The sequence below is a fragment of the Sciurus carolinensis genome, chromosome 6 (assembly GCF_902686445.1).
Source record: "Sciurus carolinensis chromosome 6, mSciCar1.2, whole genome shotgun sequence".
NCBI classification, from domain to species: Eukaryota; Metazoa; Chordata; class Mammalia; order Rodentia; family Sciuridae; genus Sciurus; species Sciurus carolinensis.
In genome coordinates this window covers 67601490-67615127 of record NC_062218.1, presented here as the reverse complement: position 1 = coordinate 67615127, position 13638 = coordinate 67601490, and the positions used below count along the sequence as shown (strand labels likewise).

General features: G+C 34.2%; 1 protein-coding gene across 4 annotated transcripts in view; it reads right to left on the bottom strand.

The window, feature by feature from the left end:
* The window catches only part of Atg10 (autophagy related 10), a 266366-nt gene that overhangs the window by 91780 nt on the left and 160948 nt on the right, over positions 1-13638 (bottom strand). For all 4 annotated transcript variants that reach the window (XR_007109189.1, XM_047556694.1, XM_047556693.1 and 1 more), the window contains one exon: positions 8846-8984. Coding sequence is in view for 3 of the 4 variants with exons in the window: in XM_047556694.1 (XP_047412650.1) it covers positions 8846-8984 (139 nt within the window). In the remaining variant the exon portion in view is untranslated. The remainder of the gene's footprint in view (positions 1-8845; positions 8985-13638) is intronic.

Here is a 13638-nt window from a genome sequence, read left to right as displayed (position 1 = left end):
TACATTCATATCAGCTACTATACTGGCTAATTCGGTAATTTTTATTTATCTCTACAAGTATTTTAATACTTTGTATATTTATTCATCTCAGGAAATCTAAGTCAAAATTCCAGAAGTACACATTATGGCAACTTCTTTTTACTTATGTACTATATCAATTACTTAACTTAGGTGTTTCTTAAATTTCACTTAATTACTTGAATGAGTGTCATGAAGTGAAAAATAGGCTAAAGATTTTGAGTCCCAACTCCACAGTTTTCTATAACAAATCATTTAACCTCTCTGAGCACTCAGTTTTTGTGTTAGGCATGAAGACAAAAATAGTTCCTGACCTTCAATGTTATTATAAGGATCAAGATACAAAATGCAGCTGGCAGGACTGAAAGCTGGCAGTGCTAGCTTTCATAATATTAGTGACAATCCTAGAATTCTATGAAATAGGTAATATTGTTGTCTCAAATTTGTTTTCACTTGATAAAAGGCAGTAAACAGAAAATTTCAATATCTTACGCAAGGTCATATAAATAGTAAGTAGCAGAGTTAGAAATCAAAACTACGCCTTTCTAACTCCAAACCCTGCATTTTTCACCCCTACACCTATATGTCTGTACACAGGAACACTCCATAAACTGTAAAGTGATGCACACATTAGTTGTGCCTTTTCTGTTGCTACTAATAATGGTCTCCATCAATCTGGCTAACTTAGGAGTATCTAGAATTTTGCCTTCCTGATTTTCTTCCTAGACCTGTACTGCCTTCCCCCTCCCCCATCATTGCATAGACAAATCCCAAGGTCTTTCTTGGTTTGTTGTTTGGTTGGCTGGCTTTTGTTGTCATTGTTGTTTTATACCTGGGATGAGCCACATCCCCAGTCATATATATATATATATATATATATATATATATATATATATATATATTTTTTTTTTTTTTTTTTTTTTTTTTTTTTTTTTTTTTTAAATTTAGACACAGGGTCTCACTGAGTTGCTTAGGGCCTCACTAAGTGGCTAAGGCTGGCTTTGAACTCATGATCCTCCTGCCCCAGCCTCCCAAACTGCTGGGATTACAGACATGCTCCAAGGCACCTGGCTTAGCCTTTCTTGATCACTCCAGTTTAAGGTCATCTCAGCCCTCTGAGTCTTGGTGTCACTTTTTACCACTCTCATGGCCCCTAATATACTGTACTTATTACAGCAAATTTCAGACCTGTCTTACTTCCTTCAGTACACCGTTAGCTCTTTGAGGGCATCAACCATCTCTGACATCTTTTATTCATCTTTGCATTCCAGAAACATCTTCATGCCTTGTGCATAAATATTTTCAAATATATGGAGAGATGAAAGTACATTATTTCTAAAACAAGTGGTACAATTCTTATTAGGAAGAAAGACTGAATAAACATGATTTCAAAATTCATTGATTCAATGTTTTGCATTTACATTACATTAAAAACCTCATACTTAATGTAAATCCATAGCATTAAGCAGATGCAGATAAGATATAGTGGATATCTGATTTCTCACTATCCAAATGTAATTCCAAACTGAGAGAGAAATTCCAAAATGAGGTAAATCAGAGTTCCATTTCCCACCACTAAAGCCAAGGGGAGGTAGATATTCTCTCACTTTACCCTTCTACTATCTTCACTTGACTCTGTGATCTATCTCCAAGTTCTTTTCTGCTTTTCATGATCAGGTTAAATTATTTGCAACCAAGTGTACTTAGCTAATACAGCATAAATAGATGGTTTAAAAGTCTTGCTTGGTAATTATTTTAAAAATTATCAACCCAAATGTTTTAATATATTTGTGTAGTAATTTTGAGTAGAAAAATAAATGTAAGATGGTTTCTAATTGCATAAGAAATTTTTACATTTTACTTTTTATGTATGTCTTATTTTTTATGAGGCACATTCAACAGCACATAAAGAAGCAATTAATATAGGTCATTTTAAACTGTCTCTATGCTTTGTTAAGGAATTCATATTAATGCAAGTGATGCTATAATCTCTCATTTAAATTAAGTTAACTACTTAACCTAGTAGAGGTACATATAAGACCTTCTTGAGGAATTGCTGAATCAGAAAATGTCCTAAGGGAAACAACATTGAGTCCACAAGATACCTGAGATACCAACCCTGAGATGCCACTATTGATCAGGGACTCTGAGGACTCAAAGTTCCAATGACTATCTACAACATTAGGTCTGTTGGTTCTAAAACACAGGATCCTCATTTTCCATCCTGTCCAAAGTATTCCAAGGTTTTTATCTCAATCTCTCAGTTTTGTATCTCAGTTCTCAGCAGTTTGGACTCTTGGCTTCCCTCAAACCTTGGTGCCCCAGAACCAATGACTGGACCTATTACTCCTATACCAGTACTCAGACTGTCTTTATTTCACACCAAACTTGGTTGACCCCTTGCCATGAAGAATGCAAATGCAACCTCTACTTTTTCAACATGGTACCTAATGTAGAGACTCTAACTGCTCTGATGACTTAAAGCATGGAGAAAAGCAATAAGCTAGAAAAAAGTGGGGCTGTGGTTTTTTTCAGCTTATTTTAAAGACAGATAAATTTTGTGTTGTGTACACAGTAGGCACTCATGCATGTTTCAATGGATGTTTCAAATAGGGTTCATTTTGCCAAGAGTAAAAGCAAAGAGATGTTTCTTCCATATGGAAGCACAAACAATCACCTATATAGGAAAGCTAAAATATATTCTCTTACCGGCAAGAAAATAAGTTTACTTACCTTTTATTTCCTTTTTCAGGCATCTGGGTCCATTTAAAATCTGTTCCTTTTTGTATACATGGTGTTTTATACTAACATGCGTTAGAATAAAACTTTGGTTAATTTTGTCTCCACAGTTTTTAACATTTCTTTTGCACTTTAGTACATTATTAAACCAAGGTTTGATTTTTTTCAGTGTGATTCTATTCCTATCATGTTCTAACTCAGTATCCTACTCTACTCTAATTCCCAATAATGTTTCCAACATGTACAAGGTTCAACAAATTATCCTCATTAAATTTTCTCTATTATTTGGACATTTCAGTTTGAATTTATTTATATTAGTTAAATAATTTTTCATTATTTTTCTTAATAACTTTCAATGTTTGCTCTTCAAATCTCATTTAAATCCCCAGAATCTCTTTTTAATCCACCAAAATTCATATTCTAGGTCATTATTATGACTTTGGCTACATTTATTAACTGTTTACATAAATATAAATGTAAAATAAATATATGAACTAGCTTTCTTTCTTTCTTTTCCTTCTTTTTTTTTTCTTTTTTGCAGTACTGAAGCTTAAACCCAGAGTCTCACATTATGATAGGCAAACACTTCACCACTGAGCTGTAGCCCCAGTCCAAATATGAACTTTCTTAAAGATCCTTTAAAACCAAATGAGATTCTAAATTAAATTATCTGTCAAATTCTTTTCTGCTCTTTGTAATTAATAAACTGAACCACAGTCCTTACCTCTCCAATCTACTTTTTTCTTCTTATTCAATAACCTGTCTTAATTCCCACTATATTGTGAAATTTTCCCCTGAAAATATGAAATATGTTCTTTCCAGTTAATTTTCTTTAAGAGGCTATTATTTTAAAATTTAATAATGCTTACACTGGTTACAGTGGCACACATGTGTAATCTCAGAGACTGGGAAGACTAAAGCAGGAGAATTGCGAGTTCAAGGTCTGCTTCAGCAACTTATTGAGATTATAAGCAACTTAGTGAGACCCTGTCTCAAAATAAAAAATAAAAAGGGCTGGGGATGTATTTCAGTGGTTAAGCACCCCTGGGCTAAATCTCCAGTACAAAAAAAATTAATAATGCTAATGATAACAAGAAAGCACAAATTCATTTTCCTCAAATTTTATTCTTCTCTTTCATTTATTCCTTACTCATAATTTCTAAGAATTTCCCTCATTTAGTCCAATTCATTTCTGCTCATTATCTTTCACATTTTTTCATATGCTCCAACCCTTCAATTATCTCTAATCCACAATTTGACCTCTACATATATTTTCAACCATTTCTTCCACACTTCATCTTGAGGGAACTCCTAGTCCAAACAGCTCTCTCAGTGTTCCCAAAATATGTCATGTTCTCTCCAGGTCCAACAATTCAGCACTCACCCTTCTCCCCTTCTACAATACTTTCTCATCCTCTTCAGCAAAGCTAACCTGTTATCAGCATTTTAAAGCTGTTGGACAGAGCTATGGATGCTTTACTTTTATTCTTCAACTTCTCCTAATCCCCAAGTTTCTGGTCTTCCTATCAATCTCTGAGCATTTCATGATTCAAAGTACAAACAACTAACTCTCTTTCTCTATGGGATGGCTTCCACGCCATTTGAATTCCAAACTTTGCACTACTCTCTCTTTTTCCTATCCTTTAAATTGGTTTGGTTCACACTGCCTTTAAGAAGGAATTATTCTTTGGCTATTTCTTTCACCCTGTTTCTCCATGAGCATCCTAAAACAAGCAAACAGATCTTCCACATGAAGTACCTGGTAACATTTTTAATTCTATACCCTGACTTCCTGAGCCTATAGTAAACAGACAGTCAGTTGCTGAATGTAAGAAGTGTTTCCTTCTCTATTCACAAGCAGCTTTTCTGACTAATTAAAGAAATGTGTCAAAACAGCTCCCAAGAAGAACCCATATGTCAGCCAAAGAATTAAATATTTTGAAAATCAGAAGAACCACTTGGTCCATTTCTCAGTAGAGATTGAGAACAAAGAAATGGAGACAGGGAAGAAATAAACCAGAATTGAAATGGAAATAAATTTAGAATTCTCTCATTATAATGTAAAGGAAAAATATTTAAACCTAGGACTCTCATTAAGACATTATGTATATACCTAAGATTTTTACTACCCTTCTAACATTTGCCATCGACCTGTTTTTGTTTTTGTTTTTGTTTTTTAGTTTTAGTGGACAAAACACCTTTATTTTATTTTTATGTGGTGCTAAGGATCGAACGCAGTGCCCCATATGTGCTGGGCAAGTGCTCTACCACTGTGCTACAACCCCAGCCGCCGCCATCAACTTCTGATAGAATCCAAGCTCCAAAGGGAAAATGGAACTTAAAAGGTCAAAGAATGATAAGAATGATGAGGAATGGATAGAGGCTTTGGCAAAATACTAATAATTCCTTCATACATTGTGTTTCCAAAACAGTTGAGTGCTGCAGCATACACCTGTTATCCCAGCAACTCAGCAGGCTGAGGTAGGATTGCAAGTTTGAGGCCAGCCTCAGAAACTTAAGAAGGCCCTAAGCACTTAGTAAAAACTCATCTCAAAATAGCAAATAAAAAGGACTGGGGATATAGTTCAGTGGTAGAACACCCCTGGGTTCAATCCTCAGTCCTAAAATAAAAAACAGAAGGGCAGTTAGCTCTCACTCATTGCTGGATAGAAAATTAAGTTAATTGTGTGTTCCACCATTTCTTCCAAACCTACAAAGACAAAAGTTGTTAGAGAAAAACAATACTGGGAAGGGCTTCTATCTTCTCTTAAAATACATGCTATTATCTTGGGAACTGAGCTCCTATGGGCCCAAGTAGTAGAAATGAGAGGCATACGGAAGAATGCCATTTGAACTTGACTGTATACCTTCAAGATTCAAATGAAAATATGTGTTTAAAGAGCAGAACAGCCTCTTAGCTGGGTCATATGTCCACATTTGAATCCTTAGAATGTTCCATTTTACTTAGTCCACTACTGGTTTAGTATCTGAGAAGTATCAAACTAAACAGTAAGGATATATAGAAGTTCTGAGTCCTGGGTCTCCTGGGAAAATAGTGTTCCTTCCTCCTTAGAACCCATCATAGCAGCTGAAGAAGGCACCATCACAACATTTTAATTCTTTGGCTATACACAGATATGGTTAGAAATTCTTCATTATTGGTTCACTCAACAAATATTTGTTGATGCTATACCATATTTGATACTGCAGGTATCAAAATGGTTAAGGCAATGTTTATAAAACATTATCTAAGTATCGAACACATAGACAGCCATAAACACAGCTTCTCATTTTGTAGGTACTCAATATCAATTTCCTTCAGTACTCTTTTTTTACCTTAAAGTCTCACCTTGTAGCTCACCATCTTATAGGGTTCAAAGAAATAAATAATTCAGTTATAGTGCAACTTACAATATGATAGAATATACAGTATGAAATGATAAGCCAAGACATGGAAGTGACAAGGGTAGGTGGCATGTTAGTTGAGTCTGGGCAGTAACTGGCCTGGTAGATAGTGGATCATATATAAGAATAAGAAGAACTCACAATTCAATAAGTTTACATCTCAAGAAGCAGAATAAAGATTTCTTCTGAAACCTAAGTCAGTTAATAAAAGAAAGAATAATGCCAGTTCAAATGGAAACTACTACTTGGTTTGCTTCTCCTATAAAAAGAAAAGATACAGGAAGAAAATTCAGAGCAAAGAAGATAAATTAATTTTTACTAATAAAGACAAACAAAATTCTAAGTATCAAAAACAAGGCTAAGTGAACTATTTTTGAAGCAACAACAATGACAAAAAAAAGACCTCTGGGCGAGAAATTTTACAATAATCCCTTTTCTATGTCAGAACTCTCTTAGAATGAGACAAAGAAAAATCTGGACCTGGAATAAGAGGAAGACATTAGGAATCCATTCACCACACTGTCAGAGATTTGTTTAACAAACAGATGAGGAACCAGGGTAATCAGATATCAAAGGAAAAGGAAATGGACTGAGAATAAATGAAAAATTATGACTCCAGAGTAAAGGGTGATACATTTTTAGAATACCCATGAGTTTTAGTTAGGAGGAAAAGAAAAAATAAATTATTAGGATATGATAAAGAAAAGAACCATTTTCATGTTTCTCTATAAGACAGCACTTCAGTATGCTTTGCAAAAATTAAATTTGATATTTTAATGTATCTAAGCAAGTAAGTACTGAATGCATTCTGGACCAAAATGGAATTTTAAAATTCTTACTACTCATTCTGTACAAAATGGAATTAGAGGTGGGAGAAATATATCCATGCAAAATATATGACTTGTTTTGGTTTTCTCTTATTAAATATAAATGAAGGGCATCTTATAAGTATATAAACAGAATCCAAGAATGCTAGTTGTACATTCTTGTATGTTTTAAGAAACAGAAAATCATAATGAAGAAAGGATTTGAGGAAATACACTAATGTCATTAAAATATAATTGGACTTGCAGGAACAATTACTGTGCTGTACTGTAAGGGGAGCTGTTGGCACATAAGAACAAAGCACACGTATGAGCTCATCCACCAGCCTCAGCAAGACCCACTTCCAGCTAGAAGCAGTCATGTTTCAACACCTCCGATTCCCTAATGCTGACAAGCTAAACAACTTGTTTTGTCTCTGGGAGCTCTTCTCTGGTGATTAACTACTTATGGTGAATACTAATTATATGAAAGTACAGTATCGAAAAAGTAGTGCCCTATTTCCTCTACCTGCAGCCTCAACTTGTCTTTGAATCTAAAAGGTGCAAGGTAGGGCCACTGCAAACCAGATCCAAGAAAGACATTCCCCCCTTCACTCCCACCCAAGTAATAAATATATCTTCTGCTTTGGATAAAGCACAGTTCACTGACAAGAAATCTCTTTAACCTCTGGGTTCCAAACCAAATATAATTACAATAAAGTGAGTGTTTTAAAGGCTGCTAATAATCATACAAATAAATCTGCAGCAAGAGTTTGTGAATTAGTGAACTATCAGTGTCCTCAATTCCCCATGTCCCATGTTGAAAATTTACCCCAAATTGTCAGTTCTTAGGAACTGCACCTCAGATTAAAATCTTCTCACCAGGGAGTCTATAAGAATTTGTTCTTGTGTTTTAAATCCTAAGTGCTTGTTAAACCGCCAGCACTGCAAAATTAGAGACCATTAAACAATATAAGGCAGCAAGTGATTAAATCTACTGAATACACATTCAAAGCAGCTTAAGCTACTTTTTAATTAAAAATAAAATATCATTGGCTAAATTCAGATGTCTTAGCTACCCAGAAAAAGTTAGAAGGCTGTTCAAAATGCAAAATGCTACTGATAAGTCCATACATAAAAGGAGACATAGGGTAGTGGGCGGGCTGGACAGGGAGCTCTGTGTGATCCAGGAGCCACATGGCAGGATGTCCCAGTGTTGACCTGATCAGGTAGTGGACATTAAGAGGGAGTCTCAGTTGTACTGCAGGGTAAGGACTCCATGTGACTGCTGATTAAGTAAGCTTTATTAGCAAAGGCCCCCAAGGAGACAGTGTGTTCTACCTTCTTGGCAGGGGAATAGGTTGAGTAACAGCATCACAGGAAGCTAAGGTATTGGAGATGAAGATGGCCAAAGGAAATGTTCATGCTATTTTTAAATATGGCTTAAGCTAATTGATAAACATTTCTTGAAATAATCACTAGCTTTTGGGGAAGGATGCATAGGGGCTTTTGAGTTAATGGGATCACTTGAGATTGAAAGACAATCTTACTGTAAAGTTAGAAGTAAATAAACCTTGTAGCTTTAAGTTGTTCCTACTTGTTTAAAGTAAAGAAAAGAAAAAGGGCCAGGGGGCTTAGTCAACTTCAGGCAGGAGGCCAAGAATCTGAAGATCAGACTTAAGGCTGGGATGATATCATTCACTCTGAAGTCTTGATTCTCTTTCTGAAGCATGAGAAATTTTACTGGTAAAACCTTACCTCACCCACAGTTTTCTTATTTTTAACTCTATTTTTTTCTCTCAAGAATGATTTTCCAAATATGCATTCTGCCTTATATGTAAATGTTATGAGTTTACTTTTAGATTCAGAAATGTTCTTACCTAAAAAGCTTGCCCTAAAGTAAAGTACAGGCACTTGGTAGCTACTGGAATATAAGACATGATATTCATATTTAATCACTTCGGATGCCATTGCAGTCTGGGTCACTTCAAAATCATCCAAGGGTACCTCTAAAACCTCCTGAAAAAAAGCAAAAACAAAACAAAATGAGTTGGTCAGAAAATAAAAAGTTCTAATATGGAAAGGGTAAGATGGGATTTTATTCTTAATAAATATAAGACTATGAGGTAAGGAAAAGGGAGTTACCCATATTAATGTTTAACATTTGAGTCCTGGATAAATAGTAAAACCAGAAAACATTAGCAGTAAGTAATTCCAGATTGTTTTGGGGAGACAAAGCAGCTCTGGGTAAAGAAACAGGAAGGGGAAAAAAGATCTTTTGCAACAGCAACTCTAAAAATCTTTACTGTACAATTTTAGAAACAAGATGATAGCTATACAAGCTACCTTTTTCCCTACCTGTGAAAGTTAAAAACATCCTAACAATTGAATGAGAGGCTGTGAAATGTCCCTAAAGATTCTATTGTACTTGCCAAAAGATGATTCATTGTGTGCTGAACAATTCCCAGTTCCATTTTGAATAAGAAAGTTATTTTGCAAGAGGTTGAGTTTGTTAGGTATATTTCAAATCCTGAGATGATTCTGTTTTCTTCATTATTGTGCTATATTTGGTATAGTTCCACAATAAATCTTGATTTATAATAGAGTAGATGGCAAACATTAATGTCAAGTTAAGCAGGGTTTTATAAGTAGAATAGTCATTTCACTTCTCACCTAATTATTTTTATTGGTTGGTTTTTTAAAAATGCACGCTGGTTTCTTATGAATGTATCCTGAGCCAGGTACTCTGGGGCCAGTAATCCCAGCTACTATGAAGATGAGGCAGGAGGATCACTTGAGCCCAGGAGTTTGAGACTAGTCTGGGCAACATAACTAGACTCCATCTGAAAACAACAGCAACAACAAAAGGTATCTAAATGTTTAGAAGCAATTAATTGGGCTCTTTGAATCAGAGTCTGATTCTATCCACAGGCACTTATTTATATGGGCTAAAGAATTTCCTTCGAAATTACTTTAGTTGACGGAATGAAACAGGTGAGTTTGGCTCATTTCTACTTCTCATTAAAGCAGTAACAGCAACAGTGAACAATCACAAAGAACTGTAGGAAAGATTTCAAACTTTATCAGTATAAAATAAGGCTGCCTGTGAAGATAAGTCCACCCAGGACTGCTTTCCAGATCTGTGTCTCCTTTACTAATTCCCCACTCATAGTCAGTTCAATATGGAGATATTACAATGGATTAATCACAACAGGAGATATTTTCAAAATATTTTTCACTAAACCCCAGTAAACACTATCAATTAAATACAATGATTTAAGTAACCAGAGATATATCACTAAAATAAAATCCCAGATACAGATTAATAAGCGTCAAGAAAGTTTTTGTTTGTTGCTTGTTTTTAATTTTCATTAGACATAAGTATCTAGATCTTCTTTTACAATTCTTTTAATCCAAATTCCTTCTTTTTATTCAACAACTGGGTTATTTAGCACTTATAACTTCTTTTTAAACATTATGAGAGAATTATATCTTCATGTTTTGTTTTGGATCTTGAATGTCCCCTAAAAGCTATGCATTAAAGACTTGTTTACCAGCCTGTAGCTCCATTGTGAGATGGTAGAAACCTTAGGTGGTGAGACCTAGTGGAAGAAAATTAGGTCAATGGAGGCATACCCTTTAATGAGATATTAGGACGCCAGTCCATTTCTTTCCACTACCGTCCCTTCTAGGTCACTATAACATGAGCATTTTCCTCTGCCACATACTCCTTAACATGATATTCTGCCTTGCCACAAGCCCAAAGTCAAGGAAACATGGACTAAAACATCTGAAACTATAAGCCAGAATAATTCTTTCCTCCTTACAAGTTGCTTTTCTCAGGCATTTTGTCATAGCATTGGAAAGCTGACTAATACACATTTCAAACACTGCATTACACAAATATAAAAAATAAAAAGTGACATTCCCTTCATCCCAGCAAGCACCTCTCTACCTCAAGTTTGTAACCATTTCTAATAAGCTCGTGTTCATTCTTCTAGACATTTTTAGTTTGGGACACACAAACACATATGCACATATACACACCTTCTCCACCCTCCACTCTCCAGTTAAACCATGCTATATGGATAGTCTGCTTCCATGTCAGTGCTGTAGATTTATGCCTTCTCTATATTCCACTGTGTGACGTGTCATGATTATTCTTATTTTTTCTTCACATTTCCATATTACTAGATATTTTATGTTGACTATGTACTTTTCTTCTATTACAAATAATGCTGAATGAATATCCTAGTTTATATATCCTCATATAGCTTTATTATTCTATGGTACACATGCTTCTAAAGGCAAAATCATTGTATCAAAGAGTATGTGTAGTTTAAATTTCAAGACACACTGCCAATCTGTCCTCAGACAATGGCATTAATTTATATTATTAATTTATATTATATTAATTTATATATTAATTTATATTATTAATATATAATTGATATGTATTAATTTATATTATTAAAAAATATGTCCGGGAATACTCTTTTCCCCATTGCAATTAATACTGAATGTTAATATGACACAATGAATCCCACTATTTTGTATCATTATAATGCACTAATAAAAAATTATAAAAATCAAAAATACCAAAATAATATTAGATATTATTTGTTTTTAATTTTTGTTTACTTGATGAATTTTTACATGTCAAACTTTTGTTTTAATTTCTAATTTTCTGATTATTAGTGAAGGTGAACATCTACTTCTACATTTATTGGTGATTTTCATATTCCATGATTTGCTTATTCTTATCCATTGCCTATTTTTATATTTACTTTGCTTATAATTTTCTCATTTAATTATATAATCACTTCGTGTATCAAAAATAAGTTATTATTGGACATAAATATATATGACTGCACCAGTTTTCTTCCAACTCAGTTTATTATACTTTTATCATCAAGTTTTCAAAAATTTTTATGTAGTAAAGTCTATGTATGTTCTATTTGCACCTTCTGAGTTACATGCCTTCAACAGCAGGAAAGTTGCTATGTCCCACCTCTTAATAATTCTAAAAATGTTAAATTCCTTCATTTAAATTAACATTGAGTTAATTAATCCATCTGAATTTTGTTCTTGTATATAGCACAAAGTAGATTTTTCCCAGATGCTTTTCAATAGTCTATCTTTTTCCCCATGGATTTTAAATGTTACCATTATCACAGTTTAGGAGTGTGTCTATGTTTATTCTCTTTTCAATCAGGATAGTAGAACTTTTTTAAAAATGACACCCCCAAATATTGATGAAGATACAAAGAAACTAAATCATTCATATATTGGATGGAATATAATACAGCATAACCTCTCCAGAAAACCATATTTGGTTTCTTGAAACTCTAAACATAATTACCATAACAACCCATCAATTGCACTCTTGGGCAATTTTCCCAGAAAACTGAAAAACCTGTACAAAAATGTTCTTTTTTTTTTTTTTCAGAAGAGCCAAAAACTTGAAACAGTTCAGATACCTTTCCATAAGCAATGGTTAAACAAACTATGGTACATCCATATCATACATTTAGCAATAAAAAGGAGCAAACTATTGACACACACAAAAACCTGCACAAATCTCCAGGAAATTATGATAAGCAATAAAAGTCAATCTGAAAAGGCTAAATACGGTATGGATCTACTTACAAAACATTTTTGAACTGGGAAATTTTCTAAACAAAGACAGTAGATCAGTGTTGGGGGGTAGAATGAGGAATAACTGGTTACAAAAGGGAAAAATGAGAAATATTTGCGATGGAACTGTATACACATGTGGTAAAATTATATAGACACAAGTACAAGGAAAACCATGGAGATCCAAGTAAGATCACGTCTACTATATCAATGTTAATATCTTGGTTGTGTCATTACACCAGTCTTGTAAGAAGTTATCACTGGGAAAAACTGGGCAAAAGGTACATGGGATCTTTCTGGTTACTTCTTATTACTACATGCAAATCTATAGTACTTTTACAAAAAAAAAATCAATTATAAAATCAAATACAAAGAAATAGACAATTTGAGGCTTGTAAAAACAATAAAATTTCTAAGACCTCAATGTGCTAACAATATGGACAGCAGAAGGATAATGCTAATAAAGCACGTCCAATGTCTGGGAGACTACAAGCAACAGTAAATGTTGGCAAGGATGTCGGGGGAAAGGTACATTCATATACTGCTGATGGGATTGCAAATTGGTGCAACCATTATGGAAAGCAGTATGGAAACTTCTCAGAAAACTTGAAATGGAATCACCATTTGATCCAGCTATCCTGCTCGTTGGCCTATACCCAAAGGATTTAAAATCCGCATGCAGCCACATCAGTGTTCATAGCATTGCAATTCACAATAGCCAAACTATGGAACTAACCCAGATGCCCTTCAACATATGAAAGGATAAAGAAAAAGTGGTAAATATGCACAATGGAATATTACTCAGCCTTAAAGAAGAATAAAATTATGGTATTTGCAGGTAAATGGATGGAGTTGGAGAATATCATGCTAAGTGAAATAAGCCAATCCCAAAAAACCAAAGGCTGAATATTTTATCTGATATGCAGATGCTAAGTTGCAATAAGGGAATCCTAGGGAAAAAGAGAGGTAATCTGAAGGCAGAGAGGAGTGAGAAGAAGGGAGTCAGGTACAGGGGTAGGAAGGATGGTAGAATGGA